We start from the raw sequence: 22,987 nt of genomic DNA, 5'->3' as shown, positions 1-22,987 counted from the left end.
AAAATGACATTCCCAAGTTCAATTTCTAAGTATTCATTAACTGTGTATTCATTTTATGTATTGCCCAGGATCTGTTAATTTTTATTTTATTTTATTTTTTGGGCCTCACCTGGTGATGCTCAGGGGTTACTCCTGGCTATCTGCTCAGAAATCGCTCCTGGCTTGGGGGACGATATGGAATGCCAGGGGATCGAAAGGCAATCCATCCTAGGTTATCGTGCAAGGCAAACTCCCTACCGCCTGCGCCACCGCTCCAGTCCCTAGACCTATTACTTTTAATGTCTACCTTTCTGAACATGAGATTCCAAGAGAGTAAATGATGATATCACATATACTTTTAAGTTTGTCATCAGATTTACAAATGGAATTATTGATATATTTCATTGCCTTGAAATTAACAACAAAGTCATCTCCTGGGGTCTTGTGTTTGGCATCTGAGAGTATTTATTACTTGGCTAGAAAGATAGTACGGGCAGTAAGGCACTTAACTTGCATGTTACAATGGTGGCTGTCACTGGTTCAAATCCCCAGCACTGCATATAGTCTCTGACTGCTATTAAAGGTCACTCCTGAGCACAGAGCTTGAAATAGCCCCAAGTATGAAATATCACCAAGTATGACTCAACCCCCACCCCTTCCAAGGAACCCTGTTACTATAAATTTAAATATCCTTTGTACTCTCAACTTATTAATGAAAGCAGCTAATTATGAGCAATTTAGCAATGGGAGAGCTGGTGTCTAATCACAGAGTAAGTAAATTGTTTCTAATTGCCAAGAGAGGTACCCTACTAAGTCACCTCATGTCTCCAACAGAGTCAGAAGTTAGAGCGTGAAGAGAGGCTTTTTGCACCTGGAAGCAGCAGGCGCCATTTCCCAGGAGAGTTACTTTACTTGTGTTTGTTCTGTTGGACACCTTCAAAGTGAAAATTAATTTCCCTCTTGGATTACTCAAGATATTGTTTTTAATGCTGAAGTTTTCCACACCATCCCTGGCCACGTGTTTTTTCATAATCAAGAGAAAAGATTACATGATTTTTCTAGCAGTGTAAGAAAATAGATTCAGGAAGATTTAGTTATTATTCATGATTTTCTTGTAGTCATTCTTAGTAATAGTCTTTTGTTAAAGGCAAAAACAGCATTGGTAAAGAAAGGAAAACTAGCATTTATTGTTACTTATTCCATTTAGTGTTCTATATTGGGGAAAGAAGGACTATGCTCTGAAAACACCCAGTGGGTGAAAATGTACCTACCGTAATTTTGTTACAAAACCCAATGCTTGCCAAAATCAAGAATAAGCATCAGAACATTAAGGCCATTCTGTACTTTCTGTAGCCCTGCCTGTATTCTGCATCTGTCACCCCAGATCAGGTCTTACAGTGAATGGTGGGGACAAAAAGCTTTTCTTAATCTATCCAGCTGCTCCCACTTGTGCCAGAGCACCTCTGGGCATGCATGGCGTATTTGAGGTAAGCCAGAGGAGCATGAAATCAACTACAATTTCCATTTCCTCTTCTCACTGCTTGCCCCCAATCCCTTCAAGATTTCCAGTTCGGAGTGGCTGGGGGAGCTTCTGCTGCTTGTTCCAGCCCCTTTGGCCAACTTACACATGGGCAACCTCTCAAGAGTAGCACATTCCAAGTTGCCAAACATTCAGTGTCACTTCCTCAGCCTGCAACTTTTGAATGACTTTCCAAGCAAGCAACATTTGTGGGAATTTTCCTCCTCCTTCCATAGGAAAGGCTTACTTACCATAAAGAAAGTTTTTTAAGATTTTTACAAGGAGCTCTGTTTAGAATAGTAATTAGTTATTAAATAACTCTGGGAGATAAAAGGCACTATAAACATGATAGCAAAGGGTAGAAAAATTATTCTACTTTTAACATTATGTCATGTTATTTGTAAGTAAAGATTTTTAAAGAGAGTTCTGGAGAAAGGGAAATTTAAAATAAGGCAAAATGAAACCAGAGAAGATATCAGGAAAAATGTAAAACTTTAAGAAATGGTAGCAAAATTAATTTTTTACTTGATTAGGATAAGTATTTACACCATTTATTGATTTATTATGAGCTGGTGAGAGTATTGGGGCTCAGAGATCCATCAGCCCACCATTCATTTAATTTTTTTTTGATTTTTTGTTTTTAAGCTTTCTTTATCCGCATGTTTAGGTTATGTATGAGATTATTAAAGCAAATGGAACCGTAATCGTTTCAAAATTACAGACTCATAGCTTCTTCCCTCTTTTTAAAGTGAGTAACTGGGTATACTAAAAGTACCTCTCATAGATGCAACTAGTGAAGAAATTGTTGTTGAAGCATTATGTTCCTGAAATCAAATGATGAATAGCTTTGTAGTTCACAGTAACTTACAATATATAATAATCAAACATCTTTGTTACAAAGTCCCTAAAGTTTTGTGAAGTACCCAAGTAAAATTTATTAATGCTCACTGTGAAATACATATTTTAATTAAGGATTTTCTATGTTTTAACTTTGGAATTCCTATACCTAGATACATACATTTAGTTTTAGTTCTCTATGTCACTTTTAAATAAATGAAATATTCCTTTATAGTTGTACATATATGTTACAACAACATTCTCTGTTAAGGATGATGATGATTGCTCTTGGGTAGGTTGATCCATGATAGAAATTCTACTCATAATTCTATAACAGGCACAATAGACATTACATTACATAATATGTCAAATAATATAATGAAAGGACATACATGTATACATACATATTTCAAAGAGTATCTATTACTATACTCATTTAAGAAGCATTTCCTAGCATCAGTGCACTACTGGATCCCAAAGTTATAGAAATGGGAGCAATATTTAGCATATCTAAGGAAAAAAAAGGAATGAATAAATCTAGAGATGAAGGGTATTATCTCAGGCTCTAAAGAGTCTCTGAGAAATGATGTGAATTTAGCAGATTTGAAGGAAAGTAACATTTTGGGAGATGAATATAAATATTTGATTGTTTTTGAGATGATGGTTAAAGGGCTGTAACATTTCCAAAGCAAATATCTGGAAACAGCAATGATTTCCAGTAAAATATGGTGGAGGTTTGTATGAGCCACTGCTAGAAGGGATTTGGTCAGGAAACTCATAGAGTGCCAGAAAATAAAATACTCCATGCATAAATATGAGTGTAGTAATATTATTCTCTGATTCTTCCATATTTTAAATATTTAAATATTTCTCCAGCCGCCTCTAAAAATAAAATTCAAAGACAATATGCCCTAGAAATTATGACCAATAAGCATATTTCTTTCCTAGTTATTTTTGTTATGATAGAATATATAACTTCTTTTTGTTTAAATATTCCTAATATATTCAAATGTGAATTTATGTTAATGATAACTTTAAAATTATCTTTATGAGCATACATATATATTCATACATACATATATAAACTTGCTTCTTAAGCCATTTCAGTATTATCAATTGTATTCACAATGTTGTACAGCCATCTATACTATCCTTGTATTCATTATCTTCATACATTAATTATTCAGGGAGACTAATATTCTTCTTTAATCACCCTATATCCTTGATAATCTCTGATTTAATGGCTATGTCTATGATTACTGTTTTAGATACTGCATACAAATTGAATACTGTTTGTCCATTAGTGTCTAGCATATTTCATTTAGTAAAATGAGAGCTTTACTACAATGCACATGAAAAAATAAATAGTACCTCAGGTGTATTTCCATGAATAGCAAAAAAGGCAGGATAGAAATAACCTACACCATGGGAACAGATGCTTTATTTAATGAGGATTTTATTCTATAATGATTCTGATATGCATTATTCAAATTATGAATGTAAGTAAGGATCAATAACTTGATTTTTATTTTACTTCTACAGAACTTTTTCTTCTTTAGAGAAGAAGCAAAGGGATAAAATTGTCTAATATATTTTATTATTTTTGATATTATAAAGTATTTTTCAGGTTGCTATTATACAATAGAATAGCAGAATTTCATTAATAAGTATACTGGCTTTTCTTTTTATAGACTAAAATAAAACTTTTAATAGATTACAGTTGTTTTCCCCATTTGTTTATAATCTATAACTGCACTTTTGCAATGGGGAAAATACTCATGAATAGAGGAAAATTTAGAAGCTGCAGTAATTAATGTGACTGTACAAGTTAAATATTTGATTAATACTATACAAAACCATTATAATCCATAAGAGAAATAAAAACTTAGAATTCACTCAGTAAATTGGCTACCAAACAAACATCAGTTAAAGAATATTTTGGAATCTACTTTAATTGCATAAAAAATAAAAATGTGGTCTTCTTTCCTCAGTTGATTATTTGTTTTTCCTCAGAAGTAAAATGAGCTTATGCTTCAAGAATATGGGTCATTACCAAAAAAGGTTAATATTTCCAAATTCTTCAGTACGATTAGATTACATAAAAATAAAATGTCATAGCATATTAAAATACCAGGCATTCAATTTTATAGTATATAGTCAAATCTATACAAATGCATGATTAAAAGAGCCCTAATTTAATTAGCATCAGTCAATGTTGATTTAATAGAAGGCAGAAGAAAGTTCCCTGTACGTGTACATTTTTTCAGTGACATACCCCATCCCCACCTTCTTTAAATAAATAGAAAGAGTACCCACTTCTCTGAAGCACTATCAATGCACCAGAAGCTACTATCACCTCTTTGGTCTGTTCCAGCACTCCCCAGGTAGGGAGTATCATCCACTTTGTGAAACACTGGTACACCAAAGAATACCAAAACATGAAGCCCAAATTATGATACATTTGAGGAAAAATTTCAAAGAGGCAGTGCCTCAAAAGAAACATTTTTACACTCAGGTCAGTGTGCCCTGAAAAGAGTTCTGGGCTAAAGAGCATTTTAAGTATCAACAGTGGCAAATAAAAGGGAGGCATGGTTGGGTGCAAGAAAAAAACACAGGAAAGAGTGACAAAGAAACCCAAAACAGACAAAAGGTACAAATTTTAGAGGTTTAGTAAACTAAGCATTATTTTCAGCTGTGCAAACACAGCATAATTTGGTGGCTCTTGTTGGGACTTAAGAAACTGCAAAACTTTTGAATTCTATTTTGGTGCTTTTGGGAAGTCTTGTTTATAAAGAAAATTAATGATTTATTTCCTTAGTTTGTGCATTCACTCAACAGATGCTGACTGACAATTTATTATGTGCTAAGCATATGTCTGATGGGACATTACAAGAAAGCAGGGATTCTCACAGGAAATGGAGTGGTGGCTGTATTTTGAAAAAGTAAAGTCATCTTACCGATTGTCTTTCTAACAGAAAATGCAGTTTCAATCTGTCAAATGTCTTTCTGGTTGGTGGATTATGGGGGGTGTTGGGATTTAACACTGACAGGCAGGCATCTTGGTGAGGTGGAACACTTGTATCTATCTAGTAGATAAGGAGATGAAATCTGAGAATTTCCCCATTTGTTTCACTACATTTAAGTTATTTTTTTGGGGGGCACACCTGGTGCCCCTTAGAAGTTACTCCTGGCTCTGTGCTCAGAAATTCCTCCTGGCTCAGGGGACCATATGGGACACTGGGGATGGAACCAAAGTCTATCCTGGTTCAGCCTTGTGCAAGGCAAATGCCCCACCGCTGTGCTACCGCTTCAGACCCTACATTTAAGTTTTTATTTCAGATTTTGAAAAAGGCAAATATATATATATACATATATATTTACATTTATATGTATATATTTTGATTAAGAAATAATAGAAAGGGGCCAGAGCGGTGGGGCAAACAGTAGGGTGTTTGCCTTGCACACGCTAACCTAGGACGGACCTTGGTTTGATCCCCAGGTGTCCCATAATGGTCCCCTAAGCCAGGAGTGATTTATGAGCACATAATAGTCAGGAGTAACCCCTGAGTGTCACCGATGTGGCCCAAAAAGCAATAAATAAATAAATAAATAAATAAATAAATAAATAAATAAATAAATAAATAGAAAGAAAGAAATGATAGAAAGCCAGATACATTCTGTTTTCAACTGAAAAAAAATAAACATTGAGAAACACAAATTCTGGAGGCATAACCAACACAAAGATGAAGAGGGAAGATTATATAAAGAGATTAAGGATTAGGCTTAATCTGAGAACAACTGTCTAGTGGATTTTTGGCTTCCATTTCTTCCTTTTTGGTCCAGAGACATCTTTTTCAACTGACTAAGCTGACAACAGCATATTAGTATGCATTGTACCCTGTAGGTGTAAGAACTTAGTTTTGTTTTGTTCTCATCAAAATTGTACTTTTTTGTTGTCCTCCCAGATGTTACTTATCATTATTCAGAAATACATTCATCTTGAAATAAAATTATATACCTTTTGAAAAATAAAAGGGAAAAACATGTATATAGGAACACATCTTTGTACAATGAAAGTGGCATTCCCTTTCTTTTTTCCTTGGATCTGAATGATACCAAACACCACTGGAGAAGCCAGGGGCAGATTCAACATCCACGTGTCACATCTTGGATTGTATATCCCTGGCAAAGTCCAATGTGGGAGGCCTTCTCCTTAAATGATCCTTGAAATGACTGATTGTTTGGTCCCCTTCCTGGCCAGGGTAGTAGGTAACTAATATGCTGTTAACAGGGCTGTTTCAGAATGTGTTTGTTCTGGATGCAATTATACTTTTCCATATCTTTGTTTATGATAAATTAATTTCCTTTGTGGGGTTGAAAATTAGAACTGGAAACCAGAGAAATAATACAGTAGGTAGGACACTTGCCTTGCATGCATCTGTTCTGGATTCGATTCCCATTTCGGCACCCCCATATGATCCCTCGAAAACTATAGGGAGTAATTCCTGACAACAGAGCACAGTCAGGCATGGTCCCAACTCTCTCCCACTCCTCTTCCTCAAACACCTCTGCTGATAAAAAAGAAAATAGGAACAGGGTGAATTCTTGGCAAAGAATTATAGTGAAGTTTTTTTTCATGGTCAAAATAAGATATGGTTTTCTTTGTTTAATATTTTTTGGACTAAAAAAAAAAGAGTTCTAAAAATTTTTGGACTGAAATGGGACCAGAACATTTTATGTTTAAAGGATAAAGCAATTTCTGATAAGTCAGAAATCAAAGTTAGAGCTTCTTAGGAAGGTCTTCCCTCTGAAAAACTGAGTTTTCAAACTTCAACTTAAAACTACTTCTTAAAGGTTTAAAATGAAATGTTTCCTTCTTTAGAGTTTTAAGGAGGTTTTGCTATGACTAAGAAATGCCGCCTATTGTAATGAGCTATCACGTATAATGATGTAATGAATTCTCATGGTTCTCTAATGAGAAAAATTATTATAGACTAACTTTACTTTCACAACCCTGGCTGAATCGATCTGTGTGTAATGTTCCATATTTTTGTTAACTTTCATCAAAATTTTTTAAAATTTCTTGGTTACTACTGATTTAAATGTGAGGGGAAAAGATGGAATATTCATGAATCCCAATATAAGTAAGTAAATGATACACAGGGCTCTCACATAAAAAATTCCAATAATTTAGATTATTACTTACCCTCAAGAAACTGTATTATTACTTACCCTCAAGAGCTGAATTCTTCAATGTGGGCTATCCATCGTGATTTAATTACAAAGAATAGAGTACCCAGGGACGGAGAGATAGCATAGTGGTAGGGTGTTTGTCTTGTGTGTGGCTGACACAGGATAAATGCCGGTTTGAGTCCTGGCATCCCATATAGTCCCCCGAGCTTGCCAGGAGCAATTTCTGAGCACAGAGCCAGGAATAACCCCTGAGCATCACCAGGTGTGGCCCAAAAAACAATCAATAAACAATAAAAAAACAATCAATCAATAAATATACTGGAAAAAAAGAAAACAAAGAATAGAGTACCCAAAGGGGGAAGAGCAGAAAAATGACTCTATAATTGGGAAAACTAGTGACCACTGCCTTGCCATGTGATAAAGGCCAACATATATGTTGAAATATGATAGATGGACTCCACAAAGATTTGTTCACTTCTAAAATCTTCCTCCTGGATAACTCATGACTCATAATCGTGGTCTAATCATGTTAGTCTAACTTACCGTAATTGTAAAATATTCTACAAAATACCTACCATTACTTTATAGACCTGCATTGATAATCAAAAATCTTTGAAAAAAATTAAGAATGGTAGCTAAAAATGACTTGAAGATGTGAGTAAATGTAATATTGGTAGAAGAAAAGGACATGAGAGAACAAACTAAGTGTAAACAATGAGCTATTATTTGTTTTATTAGTTTTGGTTATATCTAGTGTTGCTGAGAGGTTACTTTTGGCTCCACACTCAGGAATCAGTTCTGACAATGCTAGATGAAGCATATGAGATGCTGGCAACTGAACCTGGGTTGGTTGTGTGCAAGGCAAGCACCCTACCTGCTGTACTATCATTCCAATCCCCAGAGTAAATTTTAGTTAGAAATATCAGTTTCTGACTCCTTAGTTATGGCAAACATACAATAGTAAAATCAGAAGTTAACAATAGTGTGAATGGGTTGAAGGATCTACATGAACTCATTACTGTTTTTCTAACTTTAGTGAAAACCCTAAATGACCAAAAATTAAAATGTTATATTTTAAAAGATAATTAAAATATTGTTATTTTGACGGGAAGTCTTCTGCACCAATCAATAGAAATGTTACTTTATTACCAAATCCAGAAAAATTATTTGGCAGTCATTTTACTGCACATACTCCATTTTTCAAGACAACTTAGTATGGTGTCAGACATAATCTGAAAGTTTGATATTTGTCAATAATATTTAGGTCATATCCAGGTACCCACAAGGGCTCAAAATCAATAGTTATGAAATTCTTCAACCACCTAAGAAAATACATTAATCTCAGGAAGGCACATATTCTTTGCTAGGTCATTGGTCAATGTCCATTTATTTGCTGGTCAATTGTTATTATAAGAGATAAGATCTGATATATGTTCTTTTTTTTAGAATATAGAATATTTCTTTGCTGTTTCATATGTATTCCTTATAATTGAAGTTTAATTCTAAGTTTCTTAGAAATAGGGTTTCTGAAAATTGTAGAAAAGAACTTTTATTCTGTTTTCAGTTTAAAGGACTTGGGGGCAGAATGGAGGTGCAGTAGCAGGGAGTTTGCCTTGCACACGTCTGACCTAGGACTGACTGAGGTTTGATGCCTGGCATCCCATATGATCCCCCATGCCAGAAGCGATTTCTGAGTGCATAGCCAGGAATAACCCCTGAGCATCACCAGGTATGGTCCCAAATCCAAAAAATAAAAAAATAAAAATAAAGGACTGAAATAAAAATTTGATTTTGAGAACAGAGGAAAATATTCTTTTTTACTAATAATAATTTCCCTATTATTTAAGCACCATGAATTACAGAAATGTTCATATTTGGGTTTCATTCATAGAATGTACACTGCCATTCACTAGTGCAACTCTCTTGTCACCAATGTCCCCCATTTCCTTCCAACCCTCTACTCTTTGCCTCTCTCTGGGGGCAGGCATTTGGATTTTCTCTCTCTCCCTCTCTCCTTTCTGGCACTGTTGTTTGCATTATTGTCATTGAAGAGGTGCCATGCATATCATTTTATCCCCTTTCAGCATTAAGCTCTTGGCCAGAGTGATCAGTTCCAACTATCATTGTCACGGTAATTGTTAGTGCAGTTGGTGCTCTCACTTTTTTGGCAAGCTTCATATTATGGGCTGGTCTTCCTGGCCCTTATCTCTATTGTCTTTGATATTTTCTCTGAAAAAAAAAAGTCTTGATGTCAGTTTTTACTTTAAAAAATTACAGGTTGGGGCCAGAGAAATAGCATGGAGGTAAGGCATTTGCCTTACATGCAGGACAGTGGGTAGAATCCCAGCATCTCATACGGTTCCCCGAGCCTGCCAGGAGCAATATCTGAGCCTAGTAGAGCCTAGTAGAGCACTGCTGGGTGTGATCCAAAACAAAAACAAAAACAAAAAAATTACAGGTTATTAGAATTAATTACAAGAGCTGTGCTTTTGTTAATATTAAATGATACAGTCACAATCTTAGAAGTTCAGTTAGGGACCAGAGCCATAGCATAGGAGGTAGAGTGCTTGCCTTGCACATGACCTGGCATCATATGTTTCTCCAAGCTGGCCAGGAGTGATTCCTGAGTGCAGAGACAGGAGTAACCCCTAAGTGCACTGGATGAGGCCCAAAAGCCAGAAAAAAAAATCAGTTAACATTAAGTTCAGTTAGCCAGAGTAATGAATTTTTCAAAATTGCATATATATTTCTGCAATGAAGAAAGGATGAAATGTAATTAAAGGTAGTTAAAATACATGAAACTTCATGAATTTTCAGTTAAAAATAATATTCAGCAAAATCACTTTCCATTCTTTATCAACAATACTTCTGTCGTAACTGGTACAAAGGAAAAAGGACCATCATGCTTAATAAGAGAAAAATAGTTTTTATGTGAAAAATTTTAACTATTTTTATAGTGAGATAATTGCTATGGAAAAATAGTAAGAGACCTATCATTATAGTGGTAAATGAAAGTAGTAAATATAGGTACCTATTTTTCTATTATTCTTTTCTGTTTTTTTCTAATGGTATCTTTAAGTACTATGTTACAAACATGTTCATAGTTGAGTTTCAGTCATAAAATGTATAATACCCTTCACCAGTTCAGCCTTCCTGCCACAAATGCCCTCCATTTCCTTTCTCCTCCACAAAACTGGAAATTGAATCTGTTGGTGCCTTTGTTCGAGACAAGCATTCTATTTTTCTATCATTACCATAGTAGTTGTTAGTGTAGTTATTTCTATAACTGTGCTCACAATTATGTTGTAAGCTTCATATCATGGACTGGTCCTTCTGGTGATTATCTCATTTGTCTCTGGTTATATTACCATATGGTCTTTTATTTTGCATAAATCCCACAGAAGAGTGAGACTATTCTGTGTCTATCTCCCTCCCTCTGACTAATTTCACTAAGCGTAATAGTTTCCATGTCCATCCTATATATAGGAAAATTTCATGACTTCATTTTTGTCCCAATAGATGCATAGTATTCCATTGTATATATGTACCAGTTTCTTTAGCCACTCATCTGTTGTCAGGCACCTGGGTTTTTTCCCGATTCTGGCTATTGTAAATAGAACTGTAAAGAACATAGGCATGCAGGGGCTTTTTTTGTATTGTATAATACTCCTAGGAGTATTATAGCTGGATCATATGTGAACTCAATTTCCAGTTTTTTGAGGAATAGCTATTTTGTTTTCCAGAAAGGCTGAAAAGACATTTTTATATTGTCTTCTGTGTTTCTAGGGCTTTTCCCTAGGAGTGGTATAGCTGGATTGTATGGGAGCTCAATTTCCAGTTTTTGAGGAATCTCCATATTGTTTTCCATTAGGGCTGGACTATATGGCATTCCCACCAGTAGTGAATGAGAGTTCATTTCTCCCCACATCTCTGCCAGCACTGATAATTCGGTTTTTGTGATGTGTGCCAGTCTCTGTGGCATGAGTTAGTACCTCATTGTTGTTTTGATTTGTATCTCCCTGATGATTAGTGATGTGGAACATTCTTTCATGTTTCTTTTGTTCATCTGTATTTCTTTGAAGAAATGTTTGTTCATTTCTTCCCCCCATTTTTTTTCTGGGATTAGAATTTTTTCTTGTTAAGTTCTGTCAATACCTTGTATATCTTAGATATTAGTCCCTTATCTGATGGTTACTGGGTGAATAGTTTCTCCCATTCCTTGGGTGACCTTTGTAGCCTAGTCACTATTTTCTTTGAAGTGCAGAAGCTTCTCAGCTTAATGTAGTCCCATTTGCTTATCTCAGCTTCTGCTTATTTGGACAGTGGTGTTTCCTCCTTAAGGATGCCTTTAGTCTCAATGTCATGGAGTGTTTTACCTACATTTTCTTCTACATACCATATGGTTTCCCTAAACCATATCAAAATCTGTAATCCATTTGGATTTGACCTTTGTGATTGGTATTAGATGAAGGTCTGAGTTCGCTTTTATATATGTGGCTAACCAGTTATCCCAACATCACTTGTTTAAGAGGCTTTCCTTGTTCCATTTTACATTTTTAGGCCTTTTATCAAAGATTAATTGATTGTAACCTGGGGGTCATTTTCTTAATAGTCAAGTCTATTCCTCTGTACTGAGGGTCTATCTTAATTCCAGTATAAGCTGTTTTGGTTTTTTGGGGGGGCCACACCAGTGGTGCTGAGGAGCCACTCATGGCTCTGTGTTCAGAAATTGCCCCTGACTCAGGGGACCATATGGTATGTTGGGGATCGAACCTGTATCTGTTCTGGGTCAGCTGCACACAAGGTAAATGCCCCACCACTGTGCTACAGCTCTGGCCCTGTACCAAGCTGTTTTAAAGACTATTGATTTGTAATACAATTTGAAGTCAGGGAAAGTTATGCCTCTGATCTTTTCTTTCCTAATGGTTGCTTTGCTATTTTTGGGCATTTATTGTTCCAAATGAATTTCAGGAGTGTTTGATCCACTTCTTTGAAGGATGTCATGAAGAATTCTTTGAAGAATGTCCTTAGAGGGATTGCTTGCAAGGCAAATGCCACTGTGTTGTCTCTCTGGGCCCGCTATGCCCTCTTTCTTATTACAGCCTACAGCTTTGTTATAACTTATAATCCTGTATATTAAACTTAAAATTAATTTTATTTAGGCACAGTCATTTGCAAAATAGAGTTTTAGGCACACAATTTACCAATCCCATCACCACTGTTAAGTTTCACTGATGTTTTCAGGTTCCCTCCCACTCCCTAGCATGCTCCTTAACAGGTACATTTTTAAGTTTAAATACTGTGCTTTGGAGTACTTACAATGGTTTAGATATATACATATACTTTGCTTCTATACCACTGATGTGTTCCAGGTTCCTGATCCTTACTCCTACTGTATTTTTCTTCTTATATCCCCTCTCAGTTTCTCTCTTCAGACAGTTTCATTTCTATTTTCTAGAGCCAACCTTGCCTGTCAACCTTCCATTCCTTTGTCATGTTGTTCTATATACCACAAATGAGTGAGATCATCTGGTATTTATTTGTCCTTCCTCTTCTGATGTACTTCCCTTAACATAAAGTCTTCCAGTTTCATCCAGGTTCCTGGTAACTACATGGTTTTATCATTCCTTGCAGCTACATAGTATTCCACACTTACCTGTCTTTGGAATACCTAGGTCGATTCCATATAACATCTGTTCTAAATACTGCAATGTGAAAAGGGGTGAATATGTCCTTTTGAATGAATGTTTTTGTATTTTATGGCTAGTAATGTGAATATTTATCACTAGGTAACTTAAGTAATTTAACTATTCCAGGATTTATTTTCCCTTTGGGTAAAACAGGATTGGCACCAAACGCCTCTGCAAGCGGCTGCTGTCTGACCATAGGCTAATGCTTTTGGGATCAATGCCACCCAGAAGAGTCTTGGAAGCTATGTAATTGAAGGAAGGGTAGAATTTAATTATGACTGAACAACTAGCAAGTGGCAGCAGCTGCCCCTGAGTCTTGGCTGCCAGTTTTGGAACCAACCCTGTCCATAAGTGTCTGCAGATGCTATGTGATCAGAGGTGAGCAGGCACCGCCTTGGAAATGTGGAGCCAGAAGAGCCTGGCACTCTGTTTTGCTCAGTGGCCACGCACATCTCCTAGTCAATGACCCCTAGCTCAACACACAGAAAACATCACACTACAGGTGCAACAATGGGGAAACAATGCAGAAAAACACCATGCATAGAGAATGAAGATGGCAGCTCTGATGACCTGAAAAGTGTCAGTCACCTAGTTGGCCTCTCCAATAAGGAGTTTAGAGAAAAATATGGAGGATGTTCATGGAACTCAAAGAATGCATAGATCGAGCTGAATATACTACAAATAAGAATCAAGAGGTTATGAAAATAGAAACCAGAAAACTTCAAACTGAAATAATGGGACTGAAAAACGTGGTAGGTGAAATGAAAACGTCACTGGAAGCCTCTCCAACAGAGTAACAGCAGCCGAAGACTGGATCCATGAGCTGCAAGATGAGATGCATAACAACTCTATACAACAAAAAAGAACAAAAAAGAGCCTTAAAACAAATGATCAGACAATGAAAAACAAAACAAAACAAGAAATGTGAACAGACAAAAATAGAAGTCTTTGATTAACTCAACAGAAACAACATAAGAATCATTGGAGTCCCAGAGACCCAGGAAGGAAATCCCCAGGAAGAATCAACAGGCAAGGAAAACATTACAGAAAAACTCCCAGAGCTAAAGAGTTCATTGAACCAAATCCTGCATGCCCAGAGAGTACCAGATAAAAGAAATCTGAAAAAAAAAAAAAAAAAGCACCACAAGACACATCTACAATGATGAATTCTACAGAGTAAGGATAGAATACTGAAAGCAGCAAGATCAAAACAGGGAAATTACATTCAAAGGAGCATCCTTAAGATTTATAGTAGACTGTCACAAGAAACCCTGAAAGTCAGAAGGCAGTGGTGGGATATAATGACAAAATTCAACAAAATGAATGCTTTGCCTAAAATACTGCACCCTGCCCGACTCACTCTCAGATTTAAAGAAAGGATACATAAGTTCATGGATAAACAACAGCTCAGAATCTTTACAAACTCAAAATCAGCCTTATAAGACAAACTGAAAGGTCTACTTTAAGACTAGACAGACCAAAAGACACAACAACTCCTACATTAAGATGACACTAAATTCCATGACAATTATCTCTCTCAACATCAATGGACTTAATGCACCAGTTAAGAGACACAGAGTGGCAAAATGAATGAAAAAACTGAATTCAACATTCATCTGACTACAAAACACACCTCTGAATAGTCAAAACACACATAGACACAAAATCAAAGGTTGGAGGACAATCATCCAAACAATTACTCCCTTGCAAAAACTGGAGTGGCCATATTAATAACAGATGACAAACTTTAGCCTTAAAAAGTTATAAGGAGGGCCCAGAGAGATAGCACAGCGGTGTTTGCCTTGCAAGCAGCCGATCCAGGACCAAAGGTGGTTGGTTCGAATCCCGAATCCCGGTGTCCCATATGGTCCCCCGTGCCTGCCAGGAGCTATTTCTGAGCAGACAGCCAGGAGTAACCCTGAGCACTGCCGGGTGTGGCCGAAAAACTAAAAAAAAAAAAAAAAAAGTTATAAGGGGTGCTCGCTTTGGCAGCACATATACTAAAATTGGAACGATACAGAGAATGGCCCCTGCGCAAGGATGACACTCAAATTCATGAAGCGTTCCATATTAAAAAAAAAGTTATAAGGGATAAAGATAGACATTTTATAATAATCAAGGGATATGTATAACAGGAAGAAATCACACTCCTAGACTTATGCACCGAATGAGAGACCAGCAAAATATTTAATGTTGACAAATCTGAAAGAAGTCATCAATAGAAACACAATAATAGTCGAAGACCTCAACACCACCCTGTCAACCCTTGATAGGTCAACCAGACTGAAACCCAACAAGAATATACTAGCTCTAAAAAGAGAAATGGAAGAAAGTGGCCTGGTAAAAATATATAGGGCATTCTATCCCCGGAAAACTGGATACATATTCTTCTCCAAAGCACATGGGTCATTCTCCAGGATAAACCTCTTGGGTAAAACAGAACCAACTGGTTAATGGCCAGTGTTTCATTTCAGAACAAAAATATATAAAGGACTTACATAGATTTTTTTTATGAACAGTCATAGTTTTCAACTTCTATGAAACCAGAACTGGTGATCTAGCCATTTTCCATTGTTATTCCTTAAACCTTACATGTAAGAGAAAGAGAATGTTACATTTTTTTAGTTCTTTGCAAACAATCTACTGAAGCCTTTACTTCACAAGGAATTTTAATTCACCTTCAAGTATGTATAATACAAAGAAAACAATGTTTTGATATGAAACTAATCAAAATATAAGTTTATTTTAATTCACATTTAAATAAAGCAATTTTGGAAGACAAAAGAAAATATTATAAGTATATAATGATAACATGTAGGCATAACAATAAATGAAATGTTTGATTATATTTAACAGAAGCAGTTTTAGCATTACAGGGACAGTAACATGGCACTAAAAAGTTTTAATAAGATCTTATATGAAATGTTAACATTTGCCTTAGTAAACCATATTTTCTAGACTGATATTTTATGGTTGTTGACATAAGATTGAAGTTAAATGTCACCTTCTACAAGAGCATTGTTTGTAAATGAATCATATTTTTGTCATAGAAATGTTTATTTGACGTTTAAACAATATAAGAAATTAAACAATAAGTAATTATATCAAGAGCACACTAAAGTTATTAAACATATGTAACACATTAGAATTTGGATCATTCATATACCTTTATGTTGTATTTAATTTTGTTATGACACTCTATTTTTTAAAAAAATGTACTGAAATTTGGCACTACTGATTAAAATAAGTGTATCTGAAATTTCTCACAGTATAGAAAATACCTATTATAATTTCTTCTTCCCTTAATAGATTACTAAGCCATGGAAATTCTTTTCTGTTTTAGTTGAGATAAATAATGAACAGTCAACCAAAGAAAGCCTTATCTAGGTGGTTTGCCTACATACTAATTTATAACTGGAAATGATCCAATTTTCAGTTTTTCTACAAGAAAACATTTTATCAATAAAATATCACAATTCTAAATAATGATGTTCTTAGCACAAATAAATATTATGATGAGATGTTCTTCTTTAGAAAGCAGAGAGGTTGGGTAAAGGAATTGTGAATCTTTTCATAAACTGAGACAATGGAGCTAAAAGAAAAAAGCCAATAAGGCAAAAGCAGAGAAATTTTTTGGATAGCTGCTACAAGAGTACACTCAGAGGTAGCAAACAAGGGACAAAGTGAGGCCAGAGCATCACTGATGTGGGAAGGATTGCCAAGGGCTTGGGGAAACTGAAATGTATCACAAACAGTAGCCATAACAGTTGTAGTGTCTTTGTATCATCTAACTTACTACTTTTAAGAAAATTTATATTCTACGTCAATGTCTAAATCAGAACTGAAAAAATAAACCTGTTTACTAAGTCCACTCCTAATCTTTATGGAAAAATAAAGGGAGTAACATTAATTCAAGTTCCCTCCAAGTCACAGATTTCACTCTTACTCTAGACAGAGGATTCAGAGTTGTATATGAGAAAAATGCCACAGTTCTTTACGAGAAATTCAATGTGTTATGTTTTGAAAGACCAGTTATAGAAATATTATCTTTCCATAAAGCCTTGAGAGCACAATTTATATTAATTTAAAGGAATGTTAACAAAGTGAAATTTAAATTCAATATTAGTAGATATATGCTATATGAGGGCTTTTTAACAATGAAATGGCAAGGGACATCAACTAGGTTAAAGCAACGAGACAAAATTATTTCTAAGCTGTTAAAACATAAAGATTATGAATTGAAAAGCACTGAATTTTCAAGAGTAAAGTCATACCAAAACCGTGATAGATTTTCACTGACATCATCGGAGAGTAAGTGGTCTGGAAGGTCACTGATGATGCCCTGCACAGCCAGCACGTGAGGAGCCAAGGTGAAAGGCACGTCGCTCAAAAGTTCGGTCATTATTGCGCTGTTTTCCAGGATCTGGCCTGCCTTGTTTTCTGTCTCAGGGTTTGCTACCATTGCACTGGGTGAATTTTCCTTGCTGGTCTAAAAAATTAAATATTAAAAATTAAAAAAATATTTAAATCATTTTTAACTTTATAGGCTTGAATAAGTGTGACATAATATATCAAAATGAGCAATGTGGAATATAAAAATGTTTCCATATTAGAATACAGTGATTTATTTCATTTGAAAAATACATCCATTCAAACCTATACTAGATTTGATAATAAACCCTAAATCTGTTTCTTCTTCCAAATGACTGACCACCCAAGACCCTCCAAATTTATGGCTCAGATAATGGAAAGCCTATAGGATTTGCTGATGGAATGGTTGTAGACAATCAAGCAAGAAATCAATAAGAAAGCCAGTAATTTAGGTCGGAGTAATCGTCTAGAGCTATGGGAAAGAATATCCGCAGAGCAAGCTTGGGTAGGAAGATCAAGAATTCAGTTTCAAGGTGTTTAACAGATATGAGCCTGGAGCTGGATAAAATCTGAAGCAGAAAGCCTGGTTGGTGTGTGTTTTGAAGAGGACAGAAGGAAAGAAAGTGCAGATAGCTTTGAGAATAGACCTTTCTTCCTGGGCATTGGTGCAAGTGGAAAAAATATGGGTCAGTATCTGGAAAGGGATGTATAGTTAAGAGAGGTTTCTTTAACTTTGTTTTCATTGTTTAAGTTGGGGAAGTAAAGGCAGTTTAAGTGTTCATGAAACGTCATAAGAAAAATCCATGAAGATTCTGTAAAAAAGAATCTTCTCTTCCCAAGAATCCCCAACACAGAAGAATCTTCTAAACCTGTTTGTTTAGTGAATAACTCGAAATTATATTAATAAAATTAACACATCACCATCAAGAGTGGCCTTTTAATTTCATATGAAAATAAGACAAGAGTGCTTTTGGATCAAGACTTGAAATTAATGTAATCACAGCCTGTCGTGACAAAATTTATTAAAAAGGCCCACAAATGCAATGAACAGAACCTGTCTTCTGAAACTGGAGTGGGATTTAAATATGAAATCCCCTGGCCCAGACATGAGTGATGGCATACTTGAGTAATGATGCCACAATTCCAGCCTCTTTAAAGAGCTACATGAAAGGCTGGTTCCAAGATTGCATATGCATCAGAGCTTTTGTTCCCATGGAGCAGCACAGAGTATTTAACAGCACAGATTCTAGAGGGCCAGGTGGCTTAGTACAAATCTAAAGTAAGCAAAAGGCATTGCACAAATTATTCGGCTTCTCTGTAACTTTTTCTATAGCTGTATTAATAATGAGAAATATTTCATATATTTGTTAGGAGGATGAAAGGCAATGTTTTAAAGTAGAATAGTGCTTTGCACATGTTAAGGACAGTAAGTAAAAGCTTTAAGGCTGCCAGATTTCAGTTAACTTAAAATTTAGATCCATCTTTTTATTTTTATTTTTATATTCATTTCTGGTTAACATAATCTATTTACAGTCTCTTCCATCTTGTCTTCTTGCCTAACCTATGGTATAAATAAATATTCCCTAAATGTGTTAGTATTCCACACTTGAACTTTCCTCTCGACTTTCCTTGTGTGCAGAATGTTCTCCAGTTACCAAACAGGTTTTCTAAAAATCTCACCTATTATTTGTAGCACTTTGCTTTCTAGAGACACAATTTTTCAGGATTACCTCTCTAGCAACATTTATTCCTGGTCATGCTTATATTCAACTTATTTCCTTTTCTAATCACTACTTGCTTTTCTTGATGTCAGGAATATGTCAGCCTATGTTATAATAAACTGTGACATCAAGTTCAAATCCTCTTGCTGAAGCTGCCACATGATAACATAAAGTAGGGCTGGGTTTATCTAGTTCATTTCTCTGTTCTGCAGAATGAGGGATGAAGATGGTGGTGCGGGGAATGTAGCTCAGCAGTCATGCTGTACACATAAGAAGTCCATCCTTGGTACCATAATTCAATCAATCCTCACTATCTGATTGACCCCCTATGAATTCTGAGTTAGTGGCCCAGAAATAGGTGCTATTTTATTTTAAAAAGGATGATAATAGCATTACTGAACTACTACTGCTTTATGACAGTCTCTATCTAAGCTGTTTAAAATAGCTTCATGCATTTAAGTCTTACAATTGTTGTGTGATAATTATTATTGTTCCAGTGATTTAAAACAAGAGGACACCTGGATGCAAGCATGGCATCCTGAGTTTATTCTTGGCACTATATACTTCTAGGATCACCAAAAAATCCTAAGCTGTTCTTGGAGTTAAACATTGATTGCCCTATCTTGTCTGGCTGAATAAGTATTCCTGAGACTGGTTTCTAGGCCCCCTAAACATTGCTTGGGAAGCCAAAAATAAGAGTGTGCTGAGGCAAGAACAGGCTAGAGATAGTACAATTGTTATAGATGATTGCCTTCTACAAGGTCAACTCTGATTTGTTCCTCAGCACATGCATATATATGGACCCTCCAAAAGTGATCCCTGAGCATTGCAGAGCATGGTCCAAAATTCAAAAGAAAAAACAAAATTTGTTCTTGGTGATGCAGTTAAACCATGGTGAAACTGAGATGCAAACTTGGTTATCTTCAATACTTTACATTCTAAGAGCCTCCACATTCCAGTAATGATTTGGATAGAATGAATGAATAATAAACAATACATTGAAAATTTTAAAGAAAAATGACTCCTATCTTTACTTTTAGAAAGAAAAGATTAAGAGAATTATTAAGGTGAACTCTTAGAAGAATGATGGAAAAGCAAAGGAATTTGAAAACTGTTTATCCTTGGAAATGATGACTCTATTTGAAAAGTTTTCTAATGGAAACTTGAAACAAATTAATTTCACAAATGCCATGTACAAAAATGTTTTACAAACTATTTCCTAGGAAGATGGCAAATTTGATGGTGCTGGACATAACTGCTCCTGCATTTCTCTCTAACACTGGCTAGAGTGCACAGTACTAGTCTCTAAAGAGACGGCCTACCCTCTTGGCAGGAGGATTAGTGTCATGGTGCAGCTGCTGCTGGCATGCTAAGATCTGGAAGGGGAGAAATATAAGACAAAGCAAGAGTAAGTCAAATAGAAAATGTGACTCAAAATTCAAGGATTCTGCACCAGCCAATCCTGGTCACTAAGTTTCTATATTGGCAGCCAGTGGAAGTAGAAGTGAGGGCTGAGGGGAAAACAGGTGCCTGGGCTCTATTGCTTAAAGCAGCCCTCTCTTACAGAGTCTTATCTTTTTTTAATCTACATAATAAAATGGGTCTTAAAGGGTAGAAATGAGTATGTTAGCCACAGTGAGGCAAGAAGAAAAGAATCAATTAGCTTTATGATTGATGGCCAAATTAATTTAGAAACTTATTCATAAAGCATATTATTTTTGTATGATATGCTTTGATAATGTGCCCATGTATAAATTCCTTCATATAATCTGGCTTTCTATAATCCTCCTGAGCATACCATACAGAATACATTTCTAGCCTTGAGAAATGTTTCCTTATGTAGGTTAACAATTAGAGCCGTTTCCATGTTTGTATAAAAATGAGCTCTGATTTTCAATTATCTTGTTAAAACATGGACTGGCAACATATATTTTGTGCTGCTCTGTATTCTATTATCTTTGTTTCAAATCAGTTTTATTGGTATGACTCCCCCTACCTTGCTGAGTAGTTGTAAAGATTTATGAGATTCAATGTGTAAAGTTTTCTCCGAGTTTAGGAAGAGCACTATCCAAGAATATCAGACATACATAATACTTTTTAATAAAGGCTTTACAAGAATTAAATCACTTTCTGGAACAACAAAAGAGCTAGTGCCATCCAGTGATCCTCACTCTTTCTAGGGTGTTTGAAAGCAAAGAAAGGAGTGTTTATGAACAGGGAAATATATTTTTTTCAGGTGAAAAAACTCCAGTAACCTCCCTTCAATCTATTTTTTAAATTTAAAATTATTTATTATTTATTTATTTATTTATTTATTTATTTTTTGCGTGTGTCATGCCTGGCTTTGGGGTTATTCCTAGCTCTTCACTCAGAAATCATTCCTGGCAGGTTTTTGGGGACCATAAGGGATGCCGGGGATCGAACCTAGGTCCATTCTGGATGGGCTGCATGCAAGGCAAATGCTCTACCACTGTGCTATCAATTGGCCCCACAATCTATTATTAAAGATCACCAACTTTGCAAACAAAGTAGCAATTTGGAATCTTCATCTACATAGCAATACCAAAGTATGAATATTTTATTAATATGAGATCAGCTATATTGGGCAGCTTTCAAAACCTTCCATTTTCCCTACAATCTGTACCTCCAATCTGTAAATGATATGAATAAAATAGTGACCTATAAAAGTAAAACAACTGAGTCATCAAAATTTAGAAGCCATCCTTAACTAAACAGTAATAGAACCTCTCTTAAAAGGGCAGGTGTAAAATAATTACCCATTCAATTTGTATGCAAAAAGGCTGGCTATTTCTAGGCAACAAATTATGATTTCTAGGTAAAAATTATCAAGCTCTGCATCTTTAGGCCTTTAAATTTCTAAAGTCTATAAATAAAAGACATGTATGTTCCTTTGAACAATAGCCTGAACAGGCAGCACTGTTACTTTATCTCCCAGATAACTCTCTATTCTATTTTGGCTTCAGCTGGTATCTACTTGCATTACATCAGAATCTTGATGGGGGTGGTGCAGAGACAATCTGACTCAGAAGCTTCAAGGGAGAAGAGGTCAGAAGGTGATTTAGTGGCACAAACAGATTCCTTGATTTTTCTAAGCTAGTTGCTAACAACATTTTGCTCACTGTTAAGAACCAAAGTATTGGTCTCTTGTATATAAATAAGTCCTAACCATAGTCTTTATTGGGATAAATTATGCTGTAAAGGTAGAGATTATTTCCAGTTTCCCTGAAAATCTTCATATCAGTGGTTCCTACAGAGAACAAGGAAGGCCTCACACAAAGTTCTTGTATTTCAATGGCATTGACTCTGTCTTGTTTGTTTCTGGGACACTCTAGGCTCCTCAGTTTGATTTTTTTGTATGTTTTGGGGCATCTGGTGATGTTCAGAGTACACTCCTGGCTGGTGGGTACAGGTGGCAACATAGTAATGGGAAGTGAACTCCAGTTTGGTAAGTGTTTTCCCCTGTCTCTTGGGCCTCTTTTAAACTGAAGGTTTACAAGCAATTTATCACTGCTATAGATAAATTAGGCAAGAGGAAATCAGAATTCATGGAAAACCTGTGTCTTCTAGCTGAAGGGCCAAATATTCAATAGTAATCTAAGAGACTAAATTAAAAGGAGATTCTTTGTTGTGGAACCATTCTCATTTGGGCCACACCT

The 22,987-nt window shown here is 35.6% G+C and overlaps 1 protein-coding gene and 1 pseudogene across 1 annotated transcript in view; one reads left to right on the top strand and one right to left on the bottom strand.

The window, feature by feature from the left end:
• Nucleotides 1-15,194: 15,194 nt before the first annotated feature.
• LOC126028464 (uncharacterized) lies at nt 15,195-15,293 on the top strand (annotated as a pseudogene).
• Nucleotides 15,294-17,298: 2,005 nt separating this feature from the next.
• The window catches only part of UMAD1 (UBAP1-MVB12-associated (UMA) domain containing 1), a 265,322-nt gene continuing 259,633 nt past the window's right edge, over nt 17,299-22,987 (bottom strand). Inside the window, exon 4 of the mRNA XM_049769198.1 lies at nt 17,299-17,707. Within this exon, the coding sequence (XP_049625155.1) occupies nt 17,450-17,707 (258 nt within the window). The 3' untranslated portion in view covers nt 17,299-17,449. The remainder of the gene's footprint in view (nt 17,708-22,987) is intronic.

Source organism: Suncus etruscus, chromosome 1, assembly GCF_024139225.1.
Source record: "Suncus etruscus isolate mSunEtr1 chromosome 1, mSunEtr1.pri.cur, whole genome shotgun sequence".
In the NCBI taxonomy this organism is placed as follows: Eukaryota; Metazoa; Chordata; class Mammalia; order Eulipotyphla; family Soricidae; genus Suncus; species Suncus etruscus.
The sequence above is the reverse complement of the archived record's forward strand: the minus strand, read 5'-3'. Positions and strand labels throughout refer to the sequence as shown.